This window comes from Cavia porcellus, unplaced genomic scaffold (genome assembly GCF_034190915.1).
Source record: "Cavia porcellus strain 051 isolate PalLab524CR breed Dunkin Hartley unplaced genomic scaffold, mCavPor4.1 scaffold_21, whole genome shotgun sequence".
Lineage (NCBI taxonomy): Eukaryota > Metazoa > Chordata > Mammalia > Rodentia > Caviidae > Cavia > Cavia porcellus.
This window is the reverse complement of record NW_026947504.1, coordinates 29,684,391-29,708,901: the sequence shown is the minus strand read 5'-3', so window position 1 is coordinate 29,708,901 and position 24,511 is coordinate 29,684,391. Positions and strand designations below refer to the sequence as shown.

At 40.8% G+C, this 24,511-nt stretch overlaps 2 protein-coding genes and 1 pseudogene across 3 annotated transcripts; 2 read left to right on the top strand and 1 right to left on the bottom strand.

Moving 5' to 3' along the window:
* Nucleotides 1-1,040: 1,040 nt before the first annotated feature.
* Nucleotides 1,041-1,898, bottom strand: Mrpl57 (mitochondrial ribosomal protein L57). The gene is made up of 2 exons (XM_003477392.4): nucleotides 1,729-1,898; nucleotides 1,041-1,611 (listed from the first exon to the last, which is right to left on the bottom strand). Exon 2 carries the CDS (start codon nucleotides 1,604-1,606, stop codon nucleotides 1,298-1,300), a length of 309 nt encoding a protein of 102 aa, XP_003477440.1. The 5' UTR covers nucleotides 1,607-1,611; nucleotides 1,729-1,898; the 3' UTR covers nucleotides 1,041-1,297.
* Ska3 (spindle and kinetochore associated complex subunit 3) lies at nucleotides 1,867-23,423 on the top strand. Of its 2 annotated transcripts, XM_005007017.3 has the most exons (8): nucleotides 1,867-2,038; nucleotides 8,187-8,248; nucleotides 8,420-8,585; nucleotides 10,532-10,934; nucleotides 14,657-14,739; nucleotides 20,907-20,992; nucleotides 21,960-22,163; nucleotides 23,139-23,423. In XM_005007017.3, exons 1-8 carry the CDS (start codon nucleotides 1,936-1,938, stop codon nucleotides 23,262-23,264), a joined length of 1,233 nt encoding a protein of 410 aa, XP_005007074.3. In that variant the 5' UTR covers nucleotides 1,867-1,935; the 3' UTR covers nucleotides 23,265-23,423. The 2 variants fall into 2 exon arrangements, with proteins under 2 accessions (XP_005007074.3, XP_063088566.1); XM_063232496.1 differs by lacking the exons at nucleotides 1,867-2,038; nucleotides 8,187-8,248 and adding an exon at nucleotides 8,288-8,306.
* Nucleotides 12,032-12,202, top strand: LOC134472062 (U4 spliceosomal RNA; annotated as a pseudogene).
* Nucleotides 23,424-24,511: the final 1,088 nt, after the last annotated feature.

Genomic DNA, 24,511 nt, shown 5'->3' with positions numbered 1-24,511 from the left:
GGTGTAAGCTGCTTGAGCTATCACTGTTTCTAGGCATAAAAAGATAAGTTCAGTTCAGGATAGCAGACTGCCCCTTTGCACACTTCTGTGAGTGGTGAAGAGTATTTGAGTATATAACAATATGAAATATTAATAGCTCAGTGTAAACATTTAACTATGACATGCCTAAGTCCTGTGTTAAGTGCAATGTATAAGAAAAAAATCAGTGTCTCCACCATAGCCCCCACACACTAATTGTAGCTATTAAACTTGGAAATTGCTAAGTAGCAAAGTCTAGTATTTCTGATTGAGATCTGGAAAATGAAATGGGCACTCATACTTGGAGTCTGTACTTTCTGGAAAGCCATTTGACATCAGGATATTTAAATGTCACAGTTTGTGGCTCTAAATTCCATTTATTTATAATCTCAAGACCTGTCCAAAATCTATAGCATGAAGATTATTTTACTAAGTAATGGAACTTTTTTTCTTTTATTTGCTTTGTGAATTTTCTATTACCTGATCCCGGCATGGAGGTGTATGGTTACTGTTCCAGCACTTGGGAGGCTGAGGCAGGGGGATCCCACAGGTTTAAGGCCACCCTGGACACATAGTGAGTTACAAGCCAACCTGAACTAGTGACAGCCTGTCTCAAAAACAAACGAAAAATCATTTCCTATTAAATGTATGTATAGCATTTAAAAATTTTTCTGCTTTGGGTAAGTATTCTCTCTATAAAGTTTATGTTAACAATTCTAGTAACTTTTTATTTCGCTTAAATGTCCACTTTAGTAGTCAGATCCCAAGAAATGCTATTTTTAACAGTATGCTGAACTGGAAAAGCTTGTATTTTTATTTACGTTTAGGCAATTTTTTTTTTTTTTTTGTCTTTTTCCTTTTTATCGGTACCGGGGATCGAACTCACGACTGCCTGCTTGCAAGGCAGGCGCTTATGCAGCTAAGCTAAATCCCCAGCCCCTAGGCAATTATTTTTGCAAAATACTACTGCACGATACAGCTCCCATCAAGGACCTCATACTTAAGCAAAGACCCAGAATCGGTTTCATTGCAAGTTTCATTCAAGACACCTTTATATCATTTATACCTCCAGGAAATCCCTGATATCTTAATCAAGCTGCAGACATACGAAACCCAACAAATCACTGCTCACGCGCTCCACTGTCCCAGACAGTCTACACACAGGTACCCTATGAGGACTGCTTGTTTCAGTAAAACATAGTCTAAATATTCACAACTTCACAGATACTTGAGAGTTCCGGGGCCAGCTGTCTATCCAGGCGAAGGGCGAGGCTCGGGGTCAGGCCCACTTGCGGGTGACGTTGAGATGCTCGAGCTGGTCCGCTGCGAACCTATGCGGGGGGAACTTGGCCGCACGGGCCGCCTTGATGGCTTCGAAGGCCCGCGCCCTGCGCTCGGCGGCGTGGCCGTGCTCCTGCTCGGCGGTCATGTACGGCATGCTCAGCCAGTAGTGGTTCTCCGCCTCCACCTCGAGGCGGCGGATCATGTTCCGCTTCGCCTGCTCAGAAACGAACCGCGGCCGCCGGTGCTTCCCGATCCACTGTCGGCCTGGGATGTGACCGCGGCAGAGGACGGCGGTGAGGAACATGGCTCCTGCCAGGAAGAGCACACAGGGCCGAGCTGCAGCGCGCAGGCCCGGCCCTCCCCTCGCGCGACGCCATCCCGCACCCAGACCTCAAACTACCGCCCTCGAAGAACCCCGCAACTCACCGGCCGCGCGCGCTGCACCCAGGCACTGGACAACCCACTAGCACAATGGCGGAAGCGCGTGCCTATGACTTCGCGCGATACCTCGCGCCCGCGAGAGCGGTCCTCTGCGCCTGCGCAGAACCAGTCGTTTCCGGCTCCGACACATTCAAACGAGGAGCGGGGAGTTCGGAAGCGCCACCCCTGGCAGTAGCTCGGTTGCCTTCAGCTATGGACCCTATCCGGGCCTTCTGTGGGAAGCTGCGGTGTCTGGCCGGCACGTTGGACTGCGAGACGGCCCGGCTGCAGCGAGCGCTGAACGGAGAGGACAGCGGTGAGTGGGGCCCAACGCGCTTGGGCTGACTGCGCTTTTCTGCTTGCTGGGCAAGGCCTGGCCCCTTGATCTACATGACAGAAGAGAGAGAACCAACCAAGCCCTGCCTCTGTTTATGGTCCGTAAAGGGAAGGCTTTGTATTGCTTCAACTTATAGAGGGGGCCAGTTAGGCTTTAATCCTTCTATCTGGTTGCCCACAGGCTGACTGTTTTACCTCCTGCCCTGCTTGCTACTTCCTTTCTGCTACTTTAATTCTTTGAATTTTTCACTTCAGGTGGTGTGATTTTTGCTTCCAAAATATTCCTTGTGTTATTTGTCAGGGTCTCTACTTCTCTTCAAACATGAGGTCCTACCTTCCCTTCAAGAGCTCAAACTCATTCCTGTCACCTGCCATAAGTCTGGGCCCATCACTTTCCCACTCTCCGTGGACACCTTTCTTTCTTCCTGGGGACCTTTTCCTGTCCCTTTGCCTGACTTGCCAGCCTAGATTGTACCTGGACCTCGTGGTTGTGTTGACAAAACTGGTTTTCTTCTCTAGAATAGTAAATTTGTTCTTGTACATCAGCTAGACTTCAGAGATTCAAATGTTATTTAAAGGCAGCTCTCTATGGTGCTTAGCTTTGGGAGTGCTCCGCACCAAGCCCTCGGGTTAAAATACTACAGTCATTTTTCTCTGAAACACTAGCAAAAGAGACTGCCGTCATCTAGAGCACTGTGGCAGTGCGAACCAAGCATGAGATTTACTATCCTTTTGAATGAGAACAGTGAGTGTTTCTATTTTCTTGAATCAGTTGGTCCCCTTAATGTTCACTCAGTTCTTCCATTGGGTCCTATTCCTTACTTGGCTTCATTTTTGTGATTCTTTTTATTTGCAGTGATATTTTGTGGTAGGTAATTATGATAAACTTAAGTGGTCATAACTTATTTTCTAGAAAACTGGAAATACCAGCTTTAACATACATATACAGAGGCATATGTGTAATCTGGGCATACGATTCAAAGTGAAATTGCATCAAAACAAAGAGAAACTATTAATGTCCATTTTAAAAAGTATGAAACAGTAATGAAAATATTCAAAATGGAGTGGCAATTTTCTTCTAATTCAGCTATTTCTTTCATAATAATTTCTTATTGGCTGTTTAAAGGTAGTTAACTTTGTTTATTTGTATCTACCTCATGGTGGAAATGTTATACCATAATAGCTTTTATGCTCAAGCATTGAATTTTGACAGCAGAATATTCACTTAATTACTTGGAGTGGGGTTTGTGCTTAATCTGAGTTTGAAAGTAAAATCAGAAGATGCCAAACTAGAGGGGCCTGGTGGTGCATGCCTATAATTCCAGCACTTGAAGTGTGACACTGGAGGATCACTGCAATTTCAAAGCCAGCCTGAACTACAGAACGAGACCCCATCTTTAAAAAAAGAAAGCCAAGCAGGCATCTGCTCTGAGTTCTGAGCTGTTGGCCCTCTGCAAGATGACTATCAGCAAATCGCCCACTCCTGAGGGATGTCTGAACATGAGTGACACACAGCCACCGCAGTCCACTGTGTCCATGTCTGTTCCACTGGAATCAGTGACCTTTAAGGTTGTGGCTATGAATTTCACCCTGGATGAGTGGAATTTGTTGAATCCTCAAAAGCAGCTCTATAACAATGTAATATGGGAAGTCTTCAGGAACTTGGTCCTCATGGACATAATGGTAGACCCAAATATTGAAGATGTGTGCATAAATCTCTGGAGAAATCTAAGCATACAGAAACTGGCTGCACATCTGAGTAGCTATGCTGGAGGAATAACAGAAGTGATGTTTGTTCACCCACTTGGTGGACACACAGCAAGGTGTATGTACGCACATGCCTCAAAGTAGCAACAGAATTAGCCCAGTTCAGTACAGTGTCACATGAAAATCAACTTTCTACAACTTTGGGAGAGGTTGAAATTTTCAGGTGACTTAGTTACTGATAATGACTTGGATCATGTAAGCTAAAGTTGTGACAATGAGATAGGGCAAGATGTGACAGAAAAATACAGAATAAAGACCTTGATTCAGATGAAGAAAACAAGTATTTGACTAGTTGAAATGCTACAAAATGGTCATATATACCTGAACAATCCAACATTAGAGCTAGGTTGCAAAATGTTACTAGGTTTTTGTCAGATGTGAAATCTGTTGGAAGGCCAACAGTGCAGTTCGGTGTGGGAAATGGTAATGGATAATATGCTGCAGAATGTTGTGGAATAGACTGATAGTGAAATTCAAGTGCACCAGTAGCAATGCTCAAAAATATGTTTATCATGACACCTCACTGTCTGGACTAAAAACCTTCCTAGGTCCATTATATGTAGCTAGATTATATCATTCTAATCCTAAGGCTCTAAAGGATTTAAAGAGAATTGATGGATGTGTGTTGAGGTTTTTAGAACAACAGTGAGATTTGGTTTCCTTTAAAACTACCTACATTTTGATGACACAAAAGACTCACCAACAAAGAAAAAAATTCCAGCAGTTTAACTGCTGACAGTTTTCTTTGAAAGTGTCACAATTTATACACCACCCAAATACTGGACAGTTGACAAACAACTTGGATCAACTCATGGTCATTTTAGCTTTCAGCAATATATACCAAATAATCCTTCCACACACTGTGTCTAATATGTGTCCTGGGAGATATGAAGAATTTGGTACCTTCAGTTTAGAAATTTATGCTGGAACTCAGTTACCAGGTCTTTATTTGTGAAGTAATAAATCGTAGGATATTGTAAAATTACTTGTAGCCCTTTTGAAAAGTAACTCAAATCTCTTATTTGGTAATTGGTTCACTAGTTACCCATTGATGCTACATTTGCTAAAAGAACACAGTTGACCAGCACAGGAACTATTCACTAAACAAAATGGATATTCCTGCAAGTTAACAATAGAGAAATGTATAGTACAATCTTTGGATTTCAGAAAGCTATACAGGAAAAAAAAAAGACCTAACATTGATGAAGAAAAAGTGGTATTGATTCTGTCAGCATTACACCATGATGGTAAGATTGATAGTGAATCCTCAGCACAAAGGAAGCCAGAAATGATCACAGTTTACTACAACAAAACAAAATGCAAAGTAGTTGTTCATAAATTATGCAGCAATTGTGATGTCACTTGAAACACAAGGCCATTGTGTTTTACTGGATCCTAAATGTGTTCAAAGAAAATAGCAAGCTCAGAATATCACAGAGAAGTTTTCTTAGAGTTTTGGGACAGAATTAATAAAAAGGTCAATTTCAACAGAGGAAAAACAGTATGTGTCTGCCCAAAGAAGTCCACAAAAGAATTGTGAGCAGACCGATGAATAGACAGGGGAAACATCACAAGAACCTCATGAGAAAACAGAAAGACCAGCAAGATGTCAAGTGTGTCCTACAAAAGAAGACAGGAAAACAAAACACATGTGCTGTCACGGTGATACTTGTGTACAGAACATGCTGTTTCCGTGTGTGAAGACTGCCCTAGGTGTCATAATTGGAGTAAAGATTATTTTGCTGTTTTATTTTTAATTTTCATTTTAGTTTATATAAGAATATTTCCATGGGTTTTTTTTTTTAGATTTTGTAAACAGAAAACAATTGTTGAAAATGTTGATGTTGATAATAAACATGTAGTACATATTAAAGTGTAATACTTTATTTCATTGATATTTTATTTTTCTGTTAAGTACACATTGTGGAATAGAAGAACCTCCTAATAAGTCAGCATTACCAGTTAGATGTCAGGTATGTCCACACTGGAAGTGATACTTGTGTAAGGAACATGCTGTTGTCACATGTGAAGACTAGGTGTCATAATTGAAGTGAAGATTATTTTTGTTGTAGAGTTTCTTTGTATTTGCATTGTAGCTCATACAGGAATTTATTTGTTTTTAATTTTTAGATATTGTAAACAGTTGATGTTGAAAATGTTCATGTTCATTATGAATACTTAATAAATATTTTAAAAATCTAAAAAAAGAAAATATCAAGCATGTCCTTTGTAAGAAAACATAAGCTGAGGAAGGAAGCTGTGCTCCCACCTGTGAGCCAGCCAAGGCACATACTGGGGAGACCCAGGAAGGAAGCTACACCCCCACCCTATCACTATTCCCACCCCTACTCCCACCCCTGTGAGCAGCTGATTCAGAGGAACTGTATTGTTTGATTACAAGCAGAAAGTGGGTAGCCTGAGCAACTATTTAAAGTTCCATAACAACATGCAGTATAAAAACTATTATAGATTGCTTACTGTCTTATCACTGTTTTGTTTCGCTTTATTGTTTTACTCCCTTTAGAATAAAAATGTTAAAAAAAAGAGCCCTAAGCTTTCTGTCTTATTACCGTGTTAACTCAAGTGAAGTAGGTGTGTTTAACTTCTATCTTGAATTAACAATGTTGACAGTAGATATCAGGGTCTCAGCTTGATGTAAACAAGCAGTTACCTGGCAGATTTTTTTAAAATGGCTTTAATTCATAACAAACATAGCTTCACTTTAGTATTTATTTTTTTCCAGTCAATAATATTTGATTAAGGAAATAGTTGTTTTCCATATGAATTTCTAGGGCCTGTGAGTGCTGGATTTTCTTTGTTTTTCTCATCCATGGCAATGGGAAAACAAAAATCGCCCAAAATATTTCTCATGTCAAGTACAGGTTCACCTATTAACTTTTCTTCCAGGGAGTTGCCACACCTCATAGTTGAAAGTGTATTCTCTGCATCAGTACATTCATACTAACATGTAATTGCACTGTTCTGTGCAGCAAAGATAATCCCGAAGATAAATGATGTGCAATTTATTCATCTTTGCATGGACAGTTGCTCATGGTACTCTGTTTTTAATGTTTGTACTTGGGTAAACATGTAACAGTGCAAGATGCCGCTAGCTTCAGCACAAAGTATTAAAATTATTTTCTGAATAAAGAAATTGTTTTTAGTATCAGCAAATTGATAAAAAAAAAAAAGGGCAGACAAATACCATTGCAAAATGCAAACCTTGCATTGATACCTCAATATCTTCAGCTGGCCATTAAATGTATGAAAAAGTTAACTCTATTAGTCATCAAGGAAACAAAAATTAAATCCTAACTTGTATATATCCCAGTATAACAAATGAAACAGGAGGAAATACCATATTCTTGTAAAGATGTGGAACAAAGAGAACTTGCATGCACTGGATGGGAATGTAAATTGTAAAACACCTAGGTTGAGAAACTTATTTGGCAGGATCTACTAAAATGCTAGCACTCAAGAGGCAGAAGGATTGCAAGAATTCAAAGTTGTCTGGAGTACATAGTAAGTTCAAAGCCAGCCTGAATTACATACTGAAACACTGCTGCAAACAAACAAAAGAATCCTGAATATATTTATAACATAGAACTCAGCAGTTTTTCTAGGACCCTAGTGTACAAAAATTAATACATTCTCCCTGAGGACATGTTGTAGAAAGTGAAGTGCAAGAGTGTAACAGTTCCAGACTAGACGCACTCCAGAGTTCATGGGCAGTAAAACATTGGATCTGCAGCAGAACACTGCACGGCGGCGCAAGCATGGATGGATGAAGTTGTGGAGGAGTATCATGAGAATGCAGAGGGAAAAGGCGAGTCAGGAAAGTGTGCATAGTATGAGTTCATTCAATGAAATTTACAACCCCGTAAAACTGTTTCGTGGTTTTAGAAATAAGAATGATTATCCTGTGGGAGAAAAGCGAGATAAGAGAGGGCATGTAAAACTAGTTTTTGGTTGGCTTTTTCTTTTTTTCTTTTTGAGATAGTCTCACATTTTCAGGCTGGTCTCAAATTCTGGTAATCTCTCCCTCCCCTGTCTTGTGTCCTTCCCTCATTTCTAGAGCTGAGGGTTGGTTATGCAGGTAGGTTCTCTTTTTTCTTTCCTCCTGTTCTGTGTTCATTTTGTAAAGTTCATTAAACTATATATTGATTAGTGTGCTTTTATTGTTACACTTCAGTAAAGATTTTAAAGATACCCTTAAACTTTTTTAGTAATTGAACAGATGAATTATAAAAGTATCTACAAAAGCTTTGTAATTTTAAAAAACTGTATCAAATTTTCTATTTTCTTTCTCCTTCTTGTTTCTTATGTTCACTGGATTTTTTCCTTACACATGCGTATTGAAGACTTTGAAGATTTTCCAGTGAGGATTTTACATGATCTTCATTCAGAAGTCTGTGCTCTGAAGGTACCAGTCCTACAATTCTAGCCTAAGTAAATCTAATCAGAAGTTAGAGAAATTATAGGTGGGTGTAGAATGCTTGCCTCGCATGTGAAAGGCCATCAGTTTGGTGCCTAGCACCATAAAAAAAGAAAAGAAATTAGAGAAATTATAATGTATTTTCTTTCTTCATAAAAGGATGATGTTAATATCCTTCATGATAAAGCAAGATTGGAAAGTCAAGAAAGCATTGGTTTTATTAAGGCAACAAAAGAATCGATGAAACAAAATAAAACATTTATCATGAAAATAAGAGAGTTTTTCCAGATGTATGGATACAATCCACGTGTCAAGGAAGATTCAGGTTTGACTTTCGTTTTGTAGCGTGTGGGTTGGGATTGGAGCAGGCAGCCTGAGCCCCTATGAGTGTGGCCCAGTGTGCAGTCTGGGCTGCTGGGGTGACACTTTCCTCAGCAGTCAGCGTGCTGGGTGCAGCCCCTGCTGTCCCTCCCTAGCTGAGGACTTTAGTATTTATCCTTCTAGTGTGACCTTGGAGCTGGGTATGTTAAACACTGCAGTATGTGCTCATGATTTAGGGTAGGCACTTAGGCACTTCTCCGCTCTGCTAGTAGATAGCTGAGAAGCTAAAGTACTGTTTTATTTTTCTTGTTGAGGTTCCTCTTCCACAGAATGAGAAGTTTTGGCTGTATAAGTTGATAAAGCTTTTCTAGTTTTAAAATGTTATGAAGGCCAGTATAACATGGTGGCTCAGGATTAGGAGCCCCAATAGCATGGGCTTGAATCTGTTTTACCACCTATGTGCCTTGCTATCTTTAGCAAGTTACCTACCCTTGGGCCACGACTGGGTTTGCTGCATTTGTAAACACTTATGCATCTGCTCCCTGGGGCTGTGGAGGTGACTTAGGCTGAGGACTCCTGGCTTGTCACTTACCTGACAGGAAGCACAGGGTGCTGTTTGCCACACCCCTGAGTGGCTGGCTTCAGTGCCTTCGTGTTTATCAGGAAAATGACCTTCGTAATAGAGAAGACATGAAGTAAATTCAACCATTCTTTGTCGAGGGTGTGTGTGGAAGGTTTCTTAAATAGTCTCCAAGAAATAAAAGGAACAATTCAGTTGTTTTTGCTGTGAAAGAGTCATTGATTCAGACACTGGTTCTCTAGGCTATATGTGGCCTGAGAAAATTTCTCTGTTACTTTTTCTTCACTTGTCGAGTGGGTATAGTGATACCTCCCTATTGAGTAGTGAGGGTGATGATCTCATTTGATCTTGTCAGTGGGAGAATACTTACATAGCATGTGTGAGACCCTTCGCTAAATCCCCAGCACCTCCAAAAACAGCAGCAAGAGTGTGATGAATGACAGCCCCACAACCCTGTGGGAAGCCAGCAGGTATTTGGCAACTCAGACAGGCTTCCTCAGAGTTAACAAATGAGGTCACTGTAAGTCAGGAGCTCTTTCATGGCCACAAGCCACAAAATCAAAGTGCAAACTAATTCATGGTTGAGAAAGTACATGGTCTTTCTGATATTCTCCTATTGTTTTCTCAAATAAGTTTTTGATGTGCTCCATACTGACATCACAGTAGTTTTTCATTTTTATCTTAACCATCTAGAAATTACATGTTAAATCTAGAAGAGTATTCCATACGTCATTAGTTCTACCTAATTAACAACAGAGTATTTTCCAAAAATATTAAGACTGGTAAATCATATTGAGGAAGTAGAAAAGTTGGACTTTACAAATACTTATTTTTCTTCTTTTGAGTTTTTGAGACGGGGACTTGCTGTGTAGTGTAAGCTGGCCTTGAACTCACTTTTTAGCCCAGGCTAGCCTCAGACTCAGAGCAGCCCTCCTGCCTCAGCTCCCCAACCATTAGGATCATAGGCATGTGCCACTATGCCTGGATGATTGTGCATTTTCTAACACTTTAGTTTGCTTTCCTTCTCTAATATATAATCAAAATGAAATACAGGGCCTTGGTTCCTGAGCTACACCTGCAGTTTCAGTTAGTTGGAAAGCTGAGACAAGAAGGATTGCTTGAGTCCACGAATTGAAGGCTAGCCTGGGCAGTGAGGTGAGACTTCCACCTCCAAAGAAACAGAACAACAAAAACTGGAATATGAGTAGACAAGAGATGCATATACTGAAGAGACACTTGAAATAAAAGTTTTATAGAAAATCAGATTTTTTGCTGATTGGGAAATTTTGGAAAGAGCAAACTTGCTTAATAAGTGAGATTTTCTGTTTTGAGGTTTGACCAAAACATTACCTCTTTGATTTTCCTCCTAGTTTCTGAACAGGAAATCTCTGCCAGTACCATAGACACGGCCAGCTGTGACAACATTCCAGAGGCTGGCGCGAAGGATGACCCGTCTGACCCACCTGATCCGCCCGTCCTGGCTGGTTCTATTTCTGAGGAGCCTCTACGGAGCCCGCAGCTTGCAGATTTTGGACTAGAGCGGTATATGATACCGCAAGCTGTAAGTGACCACCCAGAAGCGCCCATAGCTGACACTCCTCCACCTGCCAGGCAGTCAGAAGTGAAGATACCAAAAACTCCAAAATGTACTCTCAAGATGGATGACTTTGTGTGTGTAACTCCTAAGTTAGAGCACTTTGGCATCTCGGAGTATACCATGTGTCTAAACGAAGACTACACAATGGGACTTAAAGACATGAAGACTGTCACAAGGTGAGTGGCTTTGTTAGAGGGTACATTTTATCTGACTTCCTGCATCTTTTCCTTTGATTTTTGTCAGAGAAGTGATGTTTCAGATAGTTTTTTTCAAAAAGTGTTCAGATAAGTTTTAAACTTCCATGATTCAGTTATTAAATTGTGAGGTACTGAGTGCCTCATGTGAGGAAAGTGATTAAGGCCTAAAAAAATAGCACTTATAGAGACAAAGAAGAGATGAAATTAGTTGCTTTGATACGAAGACAGGAAGAAGTATCTGGAAAAATCCAATTTCTGTTTTGTTATTTGGGAGGGTTCAAAGGTATAGGAATACCTACAGTTGAGCAGAAAAATGTACGTGTAGATTTTGAAGTACCTGAAGGTTTTTTTTGTTTTTTGTTTTTTTTTTTTTTGGTACTGGGATTGAACTCACAACACTGCGCTCGCCAGGCAGGTGCTGTGCTGCTGAGCTAAATCCCTGGCTCGAAAATACTCTTACTGCCTAGTAGATTGAGGTATTTTAGTATGAATGTGAAGCTTAGTGTGAATTCAGCGCTAGAGTGAAGATACCAGGGTGTGATTAGCATGGAAAAAGTAATCAAAACACTTTTCAAAGTAGCCAAGCAGTAACCAAGGATTGAACTCAGGCAAGCATTTGTGCCACGGCCCCAAATCCCTGGCCCAGGACCACATTTTCTTCACCCATTTGTCTGTTGAATGTGTGGCAGAGTTATCACCAGGGCTTAGAGATCAGTGAATTGCATTGCTGTAAACATGAGTGTGCATATGTTTTATTCTTTAAGCTACAATACCATAGAGTGTACTATTGGAAAAAGTTTCTGAACGTGATCAAAATTTACTTGAAGAAGAAAGCCTGGATGTACCAATAAACAGAAGAAAACAGAAAATTTACTGGAAACCTAGTTTCAGAACTGAATGAGCACAGATAATTTCTGGATGACTCCTTTCGTAACTTTAGAGAATTAGTCAGACCCAGGGACTTTCAGGCTCAGGGACCTGCGTTTGTTTCTTCTCTGGTGAAGTGGGTATGGTGACCCAATCCCTTAACAGCACAAGACCAGTACAGGACAGTAGATTAAAAATTATTAACCGTTAGCTTTGCACGGTGGCAGTGTTGCAGCCAATGAGGTTTATCCAAGGTGTGATTATTGCTAATTGAAAAATCACTAACTGCTGTAAGCTTGAAATAGTATAGACGTAATGACAACAAAATAATGAGGTAATTAAAAGCCCTGTTATTCTCGGGGACCTTTAACTACATGAGGAGGCAAATCCAGCATAATGAGCTATATTAACATAAACTGGAAGATAGTTAATAATTTGGTAACTCATAAAACAGCTAAAACGATAATCTCAATAAATAATGAAGAATTTGATAAAATTTGACATCTGTTTTTCTTTGTTTATTGGTTGGTTGTAGTTGCTTTTTGTTTTTTTTAGTTTTTTGAGACAGGCTTTTGCTATGCAGTTCAGGCTGAGCATGAACTCATTTTGTAGCCCAGCCTGGCCTTGAACTCGCAGTGATCCTCCTGCCTCAGCCTCCCCAGTGCTGGAATTTCCAAGTCTGTGCCACTGCATCCAGTTGATTGGTTTTTTTTTTGAGACGGGTGTCACTATGTAGTCCTGGCTGGCCTCAAACACATAGTGATCCTTTTGCCTCAGCCTTCCAAGGGTATGTGCTACCATACCTAATTCCATTCTTCATTTTAAAATGCTTGGTCTGGTTGGGTGTGGTGGTGATAGCCTGTAATCCCACCACTTGGGTAGCTGAGGCAAGAGGATCTCTGGGTTTCAAAGTTAATTCAAGGCTAGCCCGAACTGCGTTAACAAAACTTCATCTGTGTAAAGACAGTAAATAAATAAATAATAATAAAATAAAATAAAATAAAATGCTTGGTCTGGGTCAGGATATAGTTCAGAGGTACAGTGCCTGCCTGGCAAGCACAAGGTTGTGAGTTTAATTCCCAGTACCAAAAATAAATAAAAACAAATAAAATGCTTGGCCAAGCTTTAAGTAGGACACTTAGCAATGACAGTGACACAGTCTCCTTTATTATTTAACTTCATTTTTGATGCCTTGGCCAATATAGTGAGATAAATAGAAATGAAAAGTCTCTCTTATATATCCAGGCCAAGATTTTTTGTTATATTGGGACAGTTGGTTAACTCCTTGGAAAAAGATCAAGTAATCTTTGCCTCATGCTAAATATAAATAGATTAAAAATTGTTTAAAAAGTGGGAGAAGCAAGTATAGCTATTTCACCCATTTAAACAGTGCAGGTATGCCTTGCTACCTATGTGCTTGTTTGTAATTGCAAGACACTTGTAAGTTCATGCAACATGTTTAGACATTTGAATGAACTCAGACATATGGATTGGAACATGAAGCATGTGAGGGTGAAACAGAAACAAACTTAGAAAATACTTGCAGCAAATATAACAGAGTGCTTTGCCCTTTCAGCAGCTGTTCATACACACATGTCGGTGAGCAGTAGTAATGTTGCAAAGTGTTGGGAGCTGGATGTGATTGAACTGCACCCAGGAATGAAACAAGAATGACTGTAAATGTGTAAAAACAGTCTTGGCTGTTGAAATCAGTGTGAGGCTATATTTACTTTAACTGTTACTGAGAGTATGCACAGGCTGGGGATTTCGGTTCAGTGGTAAAGCGCTTTTCTAACAAATGTGAGGCCCTCTTTCAGTCTCCTGTACCACAAAGAAACAGGTATGTTCACACTGCTGTGTATCCTGGCTGTTAAGGACCACATGGTTCATTGTATTCCAGTTCAAAACTGAGCACTTCTCAGCTGGAAGTTCACTGGCTCTTCATCGGCAGTGTTGGATCATGGTGTTCCTCTTATAACTATTCCAGACAGCTATGTAGTTGGCTAGGACAATGTTAGTAAGATGGTAGGATCAGTTTTTTACTCTAAAACACTGACAGCTTTTTACCTATTTCTGTAGACTGATTGCAAAGTTCTGTTTTTGTTTTTTTTTTTTAAGCAGAATATATTTATTGAGACAAAGCTTCCATTTGCAAGACAGACAGAAGGGTTCCCAAGTGGATTGCCCACAGTTCTACTTTTGAAGCCGTGATGTCTTGGTTACTTATCTCTGATTGCTGAGACAATTCCTGACACCTAAAATGAAGGAAGGAATGGTTTATTTAGTTCACTGCCTGTGGGAGGGTTCAGCCCATCATCAGCTGGCTCCAAGGCCGGGTGGCAACAGTCATGGTGGCCGAAGAAAACAAAGTAACAAGAGCAAAAGGGAAGAGCACAGCAAAGACTGCCTGTCCTTTATATTGTATGTAGACCACCCAGTCTAGGTTTTGTGTAACACTGACACCCATAATCCCAGCATTGGACCATGAATCAAGGACAAATTCTAGAAGCCTGCCCCCATGACCACATGAGGCTTGGGAGGACATCCAGACACAAACCATAACACATGATGTACATAATTCCCAGCTTAAACTAATGAGTTGAGCTTAATTGTTTTCCTGTAAGATGCTGATTCTTACTGCACTTTCAAGGCTGTTAGTAGAAGATGGTTCTTAGCCTCTTGTGAACCATATCTTAAAAAGGATTTGGTCTGTGCGACTTTAATTCCATTTTAAAAAGCTGAACTACTCCTGGCTTCATAATGCATTGTAAGATTAAGTTTTTCCTCAGGTTTAATATTAATTTTTTAACTAATTTTCTTATAATTGTTACCAGTGAGGTAGCTGTAGAAACAGAAGCTATGACCAGTGAGCATTGCTTTGCCACGTCTGGCCCCGTAATCCAGCAGCTGGAAAAAAGTGAGTTTTAAAAATCAACTTTTTAGCTATATTTTTTACCAACTATCACCTTGGATATTCTATTTTCTGCATTTTTTTAATCTGTAAATTGAATTTTATTAGGTACAATTCTGTTCATGTTTGTCATGGTTTCATCCACAAGAAAGAAAAGTTTCTGGTACATTTGTAATACTGTTCATTTTCAGCATTTTTCAGCTCTTTTCGTACTAACATTTGAATTTAAAACATGTTTGGGGCCAGGGATTTAGCTCAGCAGCACAAGTACCTGCCTGGCAAGCACGAGGTTGTGAGTTCAACCTCCCAGTACCCCTCCCAAAATAATAATGAAACATATGTTTGACCTGGGTGTGGTGGTACACACCTATAGTCCTGGCACACTTGGAGGCTGAGGTAGGAGGATCACAAGTTGGAGCCCAGTTTGAGAAATTTGCTAAGATTCTGTCTCAAATTTAAAAAAAAAAGTTGAGAATGTAGTTAAGAATGCTGAGTTCAGTCCCCAGGGCCTACCCCAGCCCTCCCAACAAAGGAGGGCGCACCTGCTCAGAACCCTCCCAACAAAATGGGGGTGCACTGCTCACAACCCTCCCAACAAAATGGGGGCGCACTGCTCACAAACCTCCCAACAAAGGGGGACGCACCCGCTCTCAACTCTCTCAACAAAGAGGGGCGCACTCGCTCACAGGCTTTGGGTGCAGAGCCACATTACTTTTATTTTAGCCCCTACCAATTGATTAAAGTTGTATGTGTCTTTCTTTTATAGACCACATCTAGACTATGCTGGCTGTCATTTCAAATTGTTAGTTTTCTTAAGCTAATTGGATCACTTAAGGAAAATTTTCATGTACTGTATGTATCACAGCAAACATGAAAACATTCATTTTTTGTGTGTGTGAAAATGTAAAGTTAAAAAAACTTAATCTCTGAATAATTTTTTATAATTATTTGATCTGTACCAAATTTATTAGCAAATGTATTAAAAATGACTTAGTTTATCAGATCTTTCCCAACTTTTGTACAAATTTTCTTTTTGTACTAGTTACACTGACATAAACTGACGTTATTAAATTAATAAGTATTGCTAGTGTGAGCAGGTTACTATAACTTCATAGTAGCTTATAGTGTACATTGGATAAAGAAAGTATGAATACACTACAGCTGATTTGTTTTAAAAGAAATTGGGCTGTCACCTCACACCAGGTTTAACTCCGTTCCCTATGGAGTGTAAACTTTATGGAAATTGGTAAGGGGAAATATTGGTATAACTTGTGAGCCGTGGTGGGCTTTCTCAAGAAGAAGTTTCTCCCGAAACCCCTCAGAGCATCATGGACAGTGCATTCTGTGGAGGGAGAGGGAAGCTTAGGGTCACCTGTTACTGATCTGCTTAGGTGGAAGTTTAAGGGTTATTGGTACATTTTGCTTGGACCCCATTTTTTCCCTACAAGCTACCTGTCTTCCATGTAAATAGTGTGGGCTCATTAAGCACTGGTAATTTGGTCACAGTTTTCTGTCTTCACATTGTTTCTCTTATCTCATCCCTTCCAGGCTGCATTCTTGGTAGATTATACAAATAGCCTTTTTTCCAAGGTGTTGGCATAATCTGTATCCAGTTCTGTGTGAAGCCCTCTTTCTGTCTGTTCTCTGTTTTTCTTTGCCACAGCACTGAGACTAAGGCCAGGGCTCGGTGCTCCGCACAGGGCTGGCTTGATTGTGTGAGTTGTGACCACTAGATGGGGTCGTTTTCTCCACTCCTCTGTACTTGAGTTTTCTGGAGATTGACTTGGCTGTTTAAGACATTATTATTCCATTGTGTTGCATGTCTGTTCCTGCTGATGGGCACAGTGTTACTGACCTGATTAGCTTTCCTTCGCAGGTAGTGTGTCTTACTTTCTGGTAGTCTCTAACATGTTTACTTGACCTTTTATAAGGTCTAAAATGTATCTACATTTATTTGTTTTTATAGTGTTAGAATTCAGTAGACTTTTAAAAACAAATTCATGCCATTAATTCTGAAAAGTACCATAACATTGTTTCTTTAATGATGTTAGCTTTCTTACAGTTTCTCAATTTTTCTTCTGAAATTCCTTTAAAATGTATTTCAGTTTATTTTTTGTCTTCCTGTCTTCCTTCCTTTCTTTCTTTGCCTTTTGAGACTAGGTCTCCCTGTGTAATTCAGCTTGGCTTTGCACTTGCTATGTAGTCTAGGCTGCTCTTCACCTCTCAGCAGTCCTCCTGCCTCAGCCGTGGTGCTGGGAGGGCCCCCGCCCCTGGCTTAAGGTGTGTTTTAGAGTTTATTATTGTATTCTCTCAGCCTAACTTCCCTTTTGTACTTTCCCTGCCCTTTCTCTGTGCTGTTTGGTGCTTCACTTAGGTCCTTTTCCCAGTACACTGTTGTCTCTCACACTATTATTTTATTCCGTCTATTTTGTCCTATTTCGTAAGCATTTTCTCTCAGTCATGGAGAGCTGAGGGACCCGAGGAGCTGTAGGCCTGTGCGCTCTGCCTGTCTCTTGCACAGCGACTCTGGGGCCTCCACTCACCCGCATGCTTTGCACCCCTGCACACAGCATGTGCCAAGCACTGGCATTCCTGTGTGACGGGCTTACCTCCTCTCTCCATGGCTCGGTTCTCTGTATACTTTGCGCCTGTAGCTATGAATTCATCCTCAGAATTTGTTCCCAGTGGTGTCTTCCACACTGGACTGTGAGGCGGCCTCCGTTTCACTGCTTCTGTCCCAACCAATCCCCATGGGACACATAGCCACCCCGTTGGCGACTTTGTGGACTAGACCTGTGCGTGAAGACCGTGCTGGACCCTTGTGGTGATCTCGTCCTGACCCTGCGCTGCGGCAACTCACTGTGCTCACTTCAGGTTCTTGGGTGCTGCCCCAGCACCTGCTCCTGAGGCCAGTGGCCCCCACAGTGCTCCCAGCTCACAGCCTGTGCCGGGCTTCAGGCTCCGCACCTCCAGACCTGGGCCTTCACTCTCTGCGCTTGTGTTAGAACTCCAGGGTTTAGGTGCATGCTTGGAAATCAGAGCCACGCTGGCTTAGCATCACGCCGAGTCTGCTTCAGGTTTTTCTGCATCCAGCTAAACACCTGCCCTTTGCTCTTCCTTTCCTTTTGAAACGAGCTCTCTGCGGTACCCGTATTTTAAATTTCGCAGCGCCCTGTTCAGTTCTGCTTGTTCTTGCTTCTTTTCACCCACGATTTCTTTCCTGTATTTATGCATATAAATCCTGTTTATCCCTAGAAATTAGCAAGTAGTATTCCATTATATAAATAAGCTCCATCACATCCATTTGCTTATGAAGAACTAGTTCTTCTGTGTTTTATTATGGTATCAGTGCTCTCGTGAGATTCCTTCTGTGTGTTTCTTACACTGAGAAATAGAATACCCAGGTCAGTGGTGGTGAACCTATGGCCCAGGTGTTGTTTCTTTCAAGACAAAAGATGTTTCGGTAGGAATTATTTTTTCTGACCTAAAACCTTATATTTAGGTTTAATTGCAGTGCTGGCACTTCAAAATAAACCTTTTTTATTTATCTATTTGGTACCAGGGGTCGAACTCATGACCTGATGCTTGCCAGGCAGGTGCTTATGCTGCTGAGCTAAATCCCTGGCCCTTGAAATAAATAAATAGGTTTTGGTTACAGTTTGGGCACTGGTCACTGAAAAATTCGCCATCACTGCTGTAGGGCAAAAATACTCATAGCTTTACTTGTCCTGGACAATGCCTAATTGTTGCCTACGAGTGACTTTTGTGAGTTAGTCTTGGTGATAGCATTTGAGTTCCTGTTTTTCCATCTTTTCCAACACTTAGTAATGTTTTTGTTTTGTTTTTTTGAGATGAGATCTCGTTTGGTAGTGTAGATTGGCCTTAAACTCACTTATTTAACCTAAACTGGCCTCAAACTCACAATGATCCTTCTGCCTCAGTCTCCTAAGTGCTGGGATTACAGGAGTGTGCCAGCATATCCAATTTAGATCTTTATTTTTAGATTTAACACATTTTGCCCAGTAGATTTTTTTACTATATTTACTTTTTCTCTTTGATGTTTTTTTCTAAAAGCTAGTTTTACATTAAATACATTACATAGGTTGGGAATGGTGGTGCGCACCTGTAATCCCAGCACTAGGGAGGCTGAGGCAAGAGGATGGCTGGGAGTTCAAGGCCAGCCTAGCGTACACAGTGAGTTGAAGGCCAGCCTGAACCTCAGAGGGAGACCCTATCTCCAAAAAACAAACCAACAAAAAAACCCCATAACATCAAAAGTGTAAAGAAGAAAAGAAGCCAAAGCCTGTTTACTTCACATGCCTTGGGCAGCTGTTGCTAGTGAGCCGTGAACTCTGTAGCTGGCTCTAGGACTGGCCACATCTACGTGGTGTTTGTTTCCCAGGCAGAGGGTTAACGTGTGAGGCCAGCTCCTGCTTCCTCAGTTGGGATGTCAAGTCAGAGGCCAGCGAGGAAGCCCGATGTCATGTCACCTCACCGAGGGTGGACTCCAGCGGGGCCATCAGGACCCAAGGCTCCCGCTGGTGGTGCGGCCGCCGCTGCCTCACCTGCCCTCTGGATTTAGTGGTATCGTTCAGGTGGTACTGTTCTCTTAGGGCAGGGGATTGTGCAGGGGGCGAGCCCAGGAGCTTTTGATGAGACACAGCTGTCTGCCTTGGGACTCTGGGCTTGGCTGAAACATCCCCTTGTTTGCTTCAGGCTGGACCCTGGCAGGTGCCTGCTCCTGGACCTTTGTTTGAATGAGGGAGTTCAAGACCAGATAGCATACCTCTTTTCAGTTCACTGCATGAAATTGCTTCACAAGCATGAGGTTTTAAAGTTTGACAAAGGAAGAAGGAAACTCTGCTCACAGCAGGGGATCCTCACTTAAGCATTCCTGAGCCCAGGCACTTAAAACCCATGCACCTCAAGCCGATTTCCATAGCCAGTCCTGCCTGCCAGGGACTGACCAGTCCTTGCACTGGTCACCCTGGAGCTGGACCAGGTCTCCAGGTTCTGGATGCTTGAGTACAGTCCGCTGCAGGCAGACTTCTGAAATGTATTCACCAGTTTCTGTCATAGTCATCTGTGATCCTTGGACAGTAGGAGGGTCTTCCCGTGCTTCTCAGTTGAATTCTTTCTCTTTTCTTTCTCTTTTTGTCTTTGAGACAGGGTTTCACTCTGCAGTTCAGGCTGGCATTGAAATCATTTTGTAGCCCAGGCTAGCCTCGAACTCGCAGCAATCCCCCTGCCTCAGCCTTCCGAGTGCTGGGATTACAGGCAGGCGCCACCACGCCTGGCTCTTGGTTGAATTCTTATGTGCCAACAGGAAGCAGCAGTTCATCACCTTTACGGTGTCATAAAGGGGGCAAAAGAGTCAGGGGTCTAGAGAGAGGACACACATTTCCTTATCCTGGGTGGAAATGGCTTTGCTGTGGAAGATGCCGTTGGAGACGATGGGGGAGAAGGGAGAGGTGGTAGCCCAGAAAGGGCCCTAGTCTTGAGCTCACAGTGTTCCTCCTGCCTCAGCTGGGCAGTGCTGGGATTACAGTGTGCAACATCACACCTGGCAATAGTTATTTTTCTATGCTTGTCCCTGTGAACATTTTTTAAAATTACTATAGTTTTAGAGTAAGTTGTGGTATCTTAGCAAGTGAATGGTGCTCCCTTTTTTCTATTAAGGTTTTACATGATTTTCAATAGATTTATATATAGGTATCTTTCTTGCTACTGTGAAACTTTTCCAGGTACAGTGTTTTTTTAAGAACTTATTGCCCATTTGTATAATATGCATTAAAAGAACCACTCAGGTGTTTATGAACAGCTCTTGTATCTTGCTGAACTTTTAATGCTAATGATAAATACCATCTGTGAACAAGGTTTTTTTTTAAGCTTTTTGTTTGTTTGGTGTCTTACTGAGATTAAATCCCCCCAGCACCTTTGCACTGACCTATATCCCCAACCCTTCTTAGCTTTTGAGACAGGGACCTGCCCAGGCTGGCCTCCAACCTGTGATTGTCCCCTCAAGTATCTGGGATTACAGGCGTGTACTACCACATCCAGCTGTTTTTTAAGCTATTCATAAGTGCATAGATTATGTGGACAACTCCTATAAATTGAGATTTTTATTTTGACTTGATTTTTAAACCTGTGTTCATTCTCATTTTGTCTTCCAGATACCAGCTATACAGATTCCCCTTTGGCACCTATGTTCTGCACTCCTGGTTTGAAAATTCCTTCCACAAAGAATAACACAGCTTTGGTAAATTTCTCTAAAGCTGAAAACTCTATAATCTTCTAGTGACCCAAATACTAGTTCCAGGCACATGTATTTTAAATACATGTGTTTCTAATTAATAGAAACACACCAAAGTTTGGGTGATTTAATACTTTTTGTTTGCTCTAAATAATAATCAATCTTAACACTTAACACTTAACAATCAAATCTTAACACTTTTTAGAGTCAGTAGGAACACTTAAAGCAACCAGTACTGTAAATAGCCGGTACTTTATGGGGTATCCAGTAGAACTGTAGATAAAGATTGAAAATGTTTTGCAATCTGCAGTGTTCAGTATGTTCACTAAATACATATCGTTAGTCACTGAGCACCTAACATGCAGCTCGTGAGCTGAGGAACTAGTTCTTAATTTCTCACTAAGAAACTCCCCAAGCAGTCTGCTGTGGTCTGTGAGTGGTACTGTAGAGCAGTCAGCACAGCGCTGGATGAACAGTGCTGCCTCTCAGTTGCTGGGTCAGGTTAGTTAGTGACCTGTTGGTTGGATCTTTTTCACAGTTAATTTACTTCTGCGGTTTCATTCCTGCTGAAGACATTGTATTGAGGAGATACTCCCAAGCTGTCTCCTTGTAAATAACCCTGATACTAGAGATACAAAAGTGACTTCCCTGGGTGCCGGCCTACCATGGACACACTGCATGCACACAGCTGAGGGCCTGTGTGGACCTTTGGTCACGTGTGCTGGAGTCTCCTCTGGCCCAGTTTGGTGCTGTGTGAGACAGTTTGGGAGAGGTCTTTTCGATCAGGGTGGGGCAACATTCCACTCATTTTCACCTGAAGCCTTTATTAGTAAAACAGATATTTTGTCTTCTACTTACCATTTCTTTGTATTTCTAGGTTTTGTGTAGAATTGGCTAGGGCATAAGGAATCATGCTGGGGCTGGGAGACAGTTTTTATTTACTATCATAATTAATCATTTCTTTTTATCATAGATATACACAGATTGTGCATCATTAGAAGCACACGCTTCTTCAGATGATCTTGGAGTTAAAGATCACACTTCCCTAGTTTTGCCTCCGGACCAGTGCTTGCAGAGTTTTGCAGACCCTTCCTCTCCTACCATTTCGTCCTATGAGAACCTGCTCAGAACGCCGACACCTCCCGAAGTCACTGCTATCCCAGAGGACATTCTCCAGGTAGTATTTCCAGGAGGATTTTCTTTCCTGATGGTTTCCAAATTGATACTCAAGACCTAAAATCGTATAAAAAATACCGTATTTATCATCAGGCCAATGTATTCGTTTTGGTATTGAGGAAATACAAAAATTCTAGGCTGATAGGCCCTTCTGCGACCACCAGGCTAAACATCTTCCAAGCTGCATGCAAACCAGTGATCCGCTGTGTTTTTAGCGACCCTAATATTTTTTTTTTTTAATCGGTACCGGGAATTGAACTCACGACTGCACACTTGCAAGGCAGGCACTTATGCCACTGAGCTAAATCCCCAGCCCCTGACACTAGCATTTTTAATAACTGTCCTAGAAATAGTCCTGGCTTACAAAGCATCATGTGAAGGACAGGTTACTTGGAAATATACCTAAAATGCCAGTAGAAGTGGCTCATCCTCTGATACAGAAATAACTGCTAACCTGGTGTTTTCTTTTACTTTGGGTTGTTGTTTTTGTTTTTTTGCTTTCCTGGAAGATATAATAAACTGGGTAAGGAAGAAACATCTTCTTCATGGTTGATTCTTCTCCCAGTCCTTTGTGAAAGGAATGAAACCTTAAAATATATCAGTTGTTTATGCCTGGAAAGAATTGGTGATGTTTTAGATTCTTTTGTACTCATTATAGGTGATGATGGTCTTTCTTGTAAAGATTCATTTCAGATTTTTCTCTCTATATTTCCCTAACATTTTTTAAAAGCTTAATTTGGTCTTGAGTGTATCAGTGCTTTGTTTCTATTAACCTAAGTGTATTTTGGAAGTTCAAACCTTCACGTCCAAGTTAAATTTCTAGTAGTTGCATATTATATTGCTGTTGAATGTATATACTGCTAAAAATGAGAACTTTTATCTTTACATTTCAGTGGCTTTCCTTGAGTGTTTTGTCATACCATCTAGACTTTCGGCACTTACACAACTTAATACACGGACTTTATTTTTATTTCAGATTTTGTCAAAATACAACTCCAACCTAGCTACTCCAGTAGCAGTGAAAGCAGTTCCTCCAAGGAAAAGGCTCCCCAAACCCAAAGGATGGAACATCCGAGAGATTGGCAACAAGGAAAACTGGTGAAAGGGAGTGCGCTGCCATCTACAGAAAGGACGTGTGTTATGATCAGACATTAAAGTGAACACTAGTAAAACAAACTTGTAATTGACATGCACCAGCTTACTTAACAGCCTGTTTTTATCCTTTTTTTTAATGAAAATAAATAAAAATTAAAAAATAAAAGGAAGGACATTGAGATAAAAGAGGACATAACACAACAGCACAGGTCAGAACATAACAATTCAAGTAACATAGTGTTTCACAAGATAACCCGACTTAATAGTAGATACCATAGTGTCTCTTGCCTTGAAATGTTTGAGTAAAACTTCGTATACTATAGCATCAAACATATCAAGACAGTGTAAAACCATTCAAGAGAATGAAAGTATTACAGGGTATTTAGAATCAACTAACAGAAAATGAACAATGGTTTCTATATTATCTCCTTGTCTATAAAAATTTTGTTTATACTATCACATATAATAAAATCCAATAAGATACAACATGATAAAACCAATGGAGACAGAAGAACAAAAGCTTGATGGGACTTCAAAACAAGATGCTATTAAATCAGCACTAGCTGTTATGATGTCTTGTTTTCTTCAAAATAGCTATTCATACCATCACAGATAATAAAATCAAACAACCCAGAATAAAACCATTTCAATTAATGAAAACATTGTAAGGCTTCAAAGCAATATAATGGGGAATCGTGATCACCACGTACTTTTATGTATTCTTATCATTTCTTACACTAGGGACACTATTCAGTATTTATACATGTGAGTTTAATTTATTTTGCTTATGAGTATAGTCTTAAACTGTGCCCATTTATTTATAAATATCTCAATGTGATCATTCTTTATAGCTGAGTAGTACTCCATTGTATAAAAATACCCCAACATTTTTATCCATTCCTCAGTTGATGGACACTTAGGTTGTTCCCAAGATCTGGCTATTACAAATTGTGCTGCTGTAAACATGGGTGCACATATATCAAAGTGGTATGATGTTTTCAGTTCTGGGAATATGCCTAGAAGTGGAAGAGCTGGAACAAATGGGACTTCCAATCCCAGCTTTTTGAGACATCTCCAGACTGACCTCCACCATGGCTGTAGCAGTCTACCCTCCCACCAGCAGTGCAGGAGAGTTCTTTTTTCCCCACAGCCTCTCCAGCATTTGTTGTTTGTGGTTTTTTGATCCTTGCCATTCTTTCAGGAGTAAGGTGGAATCTCAGTGTGGTTTTAATTTGCATTTCTCTAATGATCAAT

Coding starts and splice junctions, on each gene's coding strand:
- Mrpl57 (XM_003477392.4), bottom strand. CDS start 1,606: ATGTTCCTCACCGCCGTCCTCTGCCGCGGTCACATCCCAGGCCGACAG.
- Ska3 (XM_005007017.3), top strand. CDS start 1,936: ATGGACCCTATCCGGGCCTTCTGTGGGAAGCTGCGGTGTCTGGCCGGC. Junction 14,740..20,906: donor AATCCAGCAGCTGGAAAAAA/GTGAGTTTTAAA, acceptor TTTGTCTTCCAG/ATACCAGCTATACAGATTCC. Junction 22,164..23,138: donor TCCCAGAGGACATTCTCCAG/GTAGTATTTCCA, acceptor TTTTTATTTCAG/ATTTTGTCAAAATACAACTC.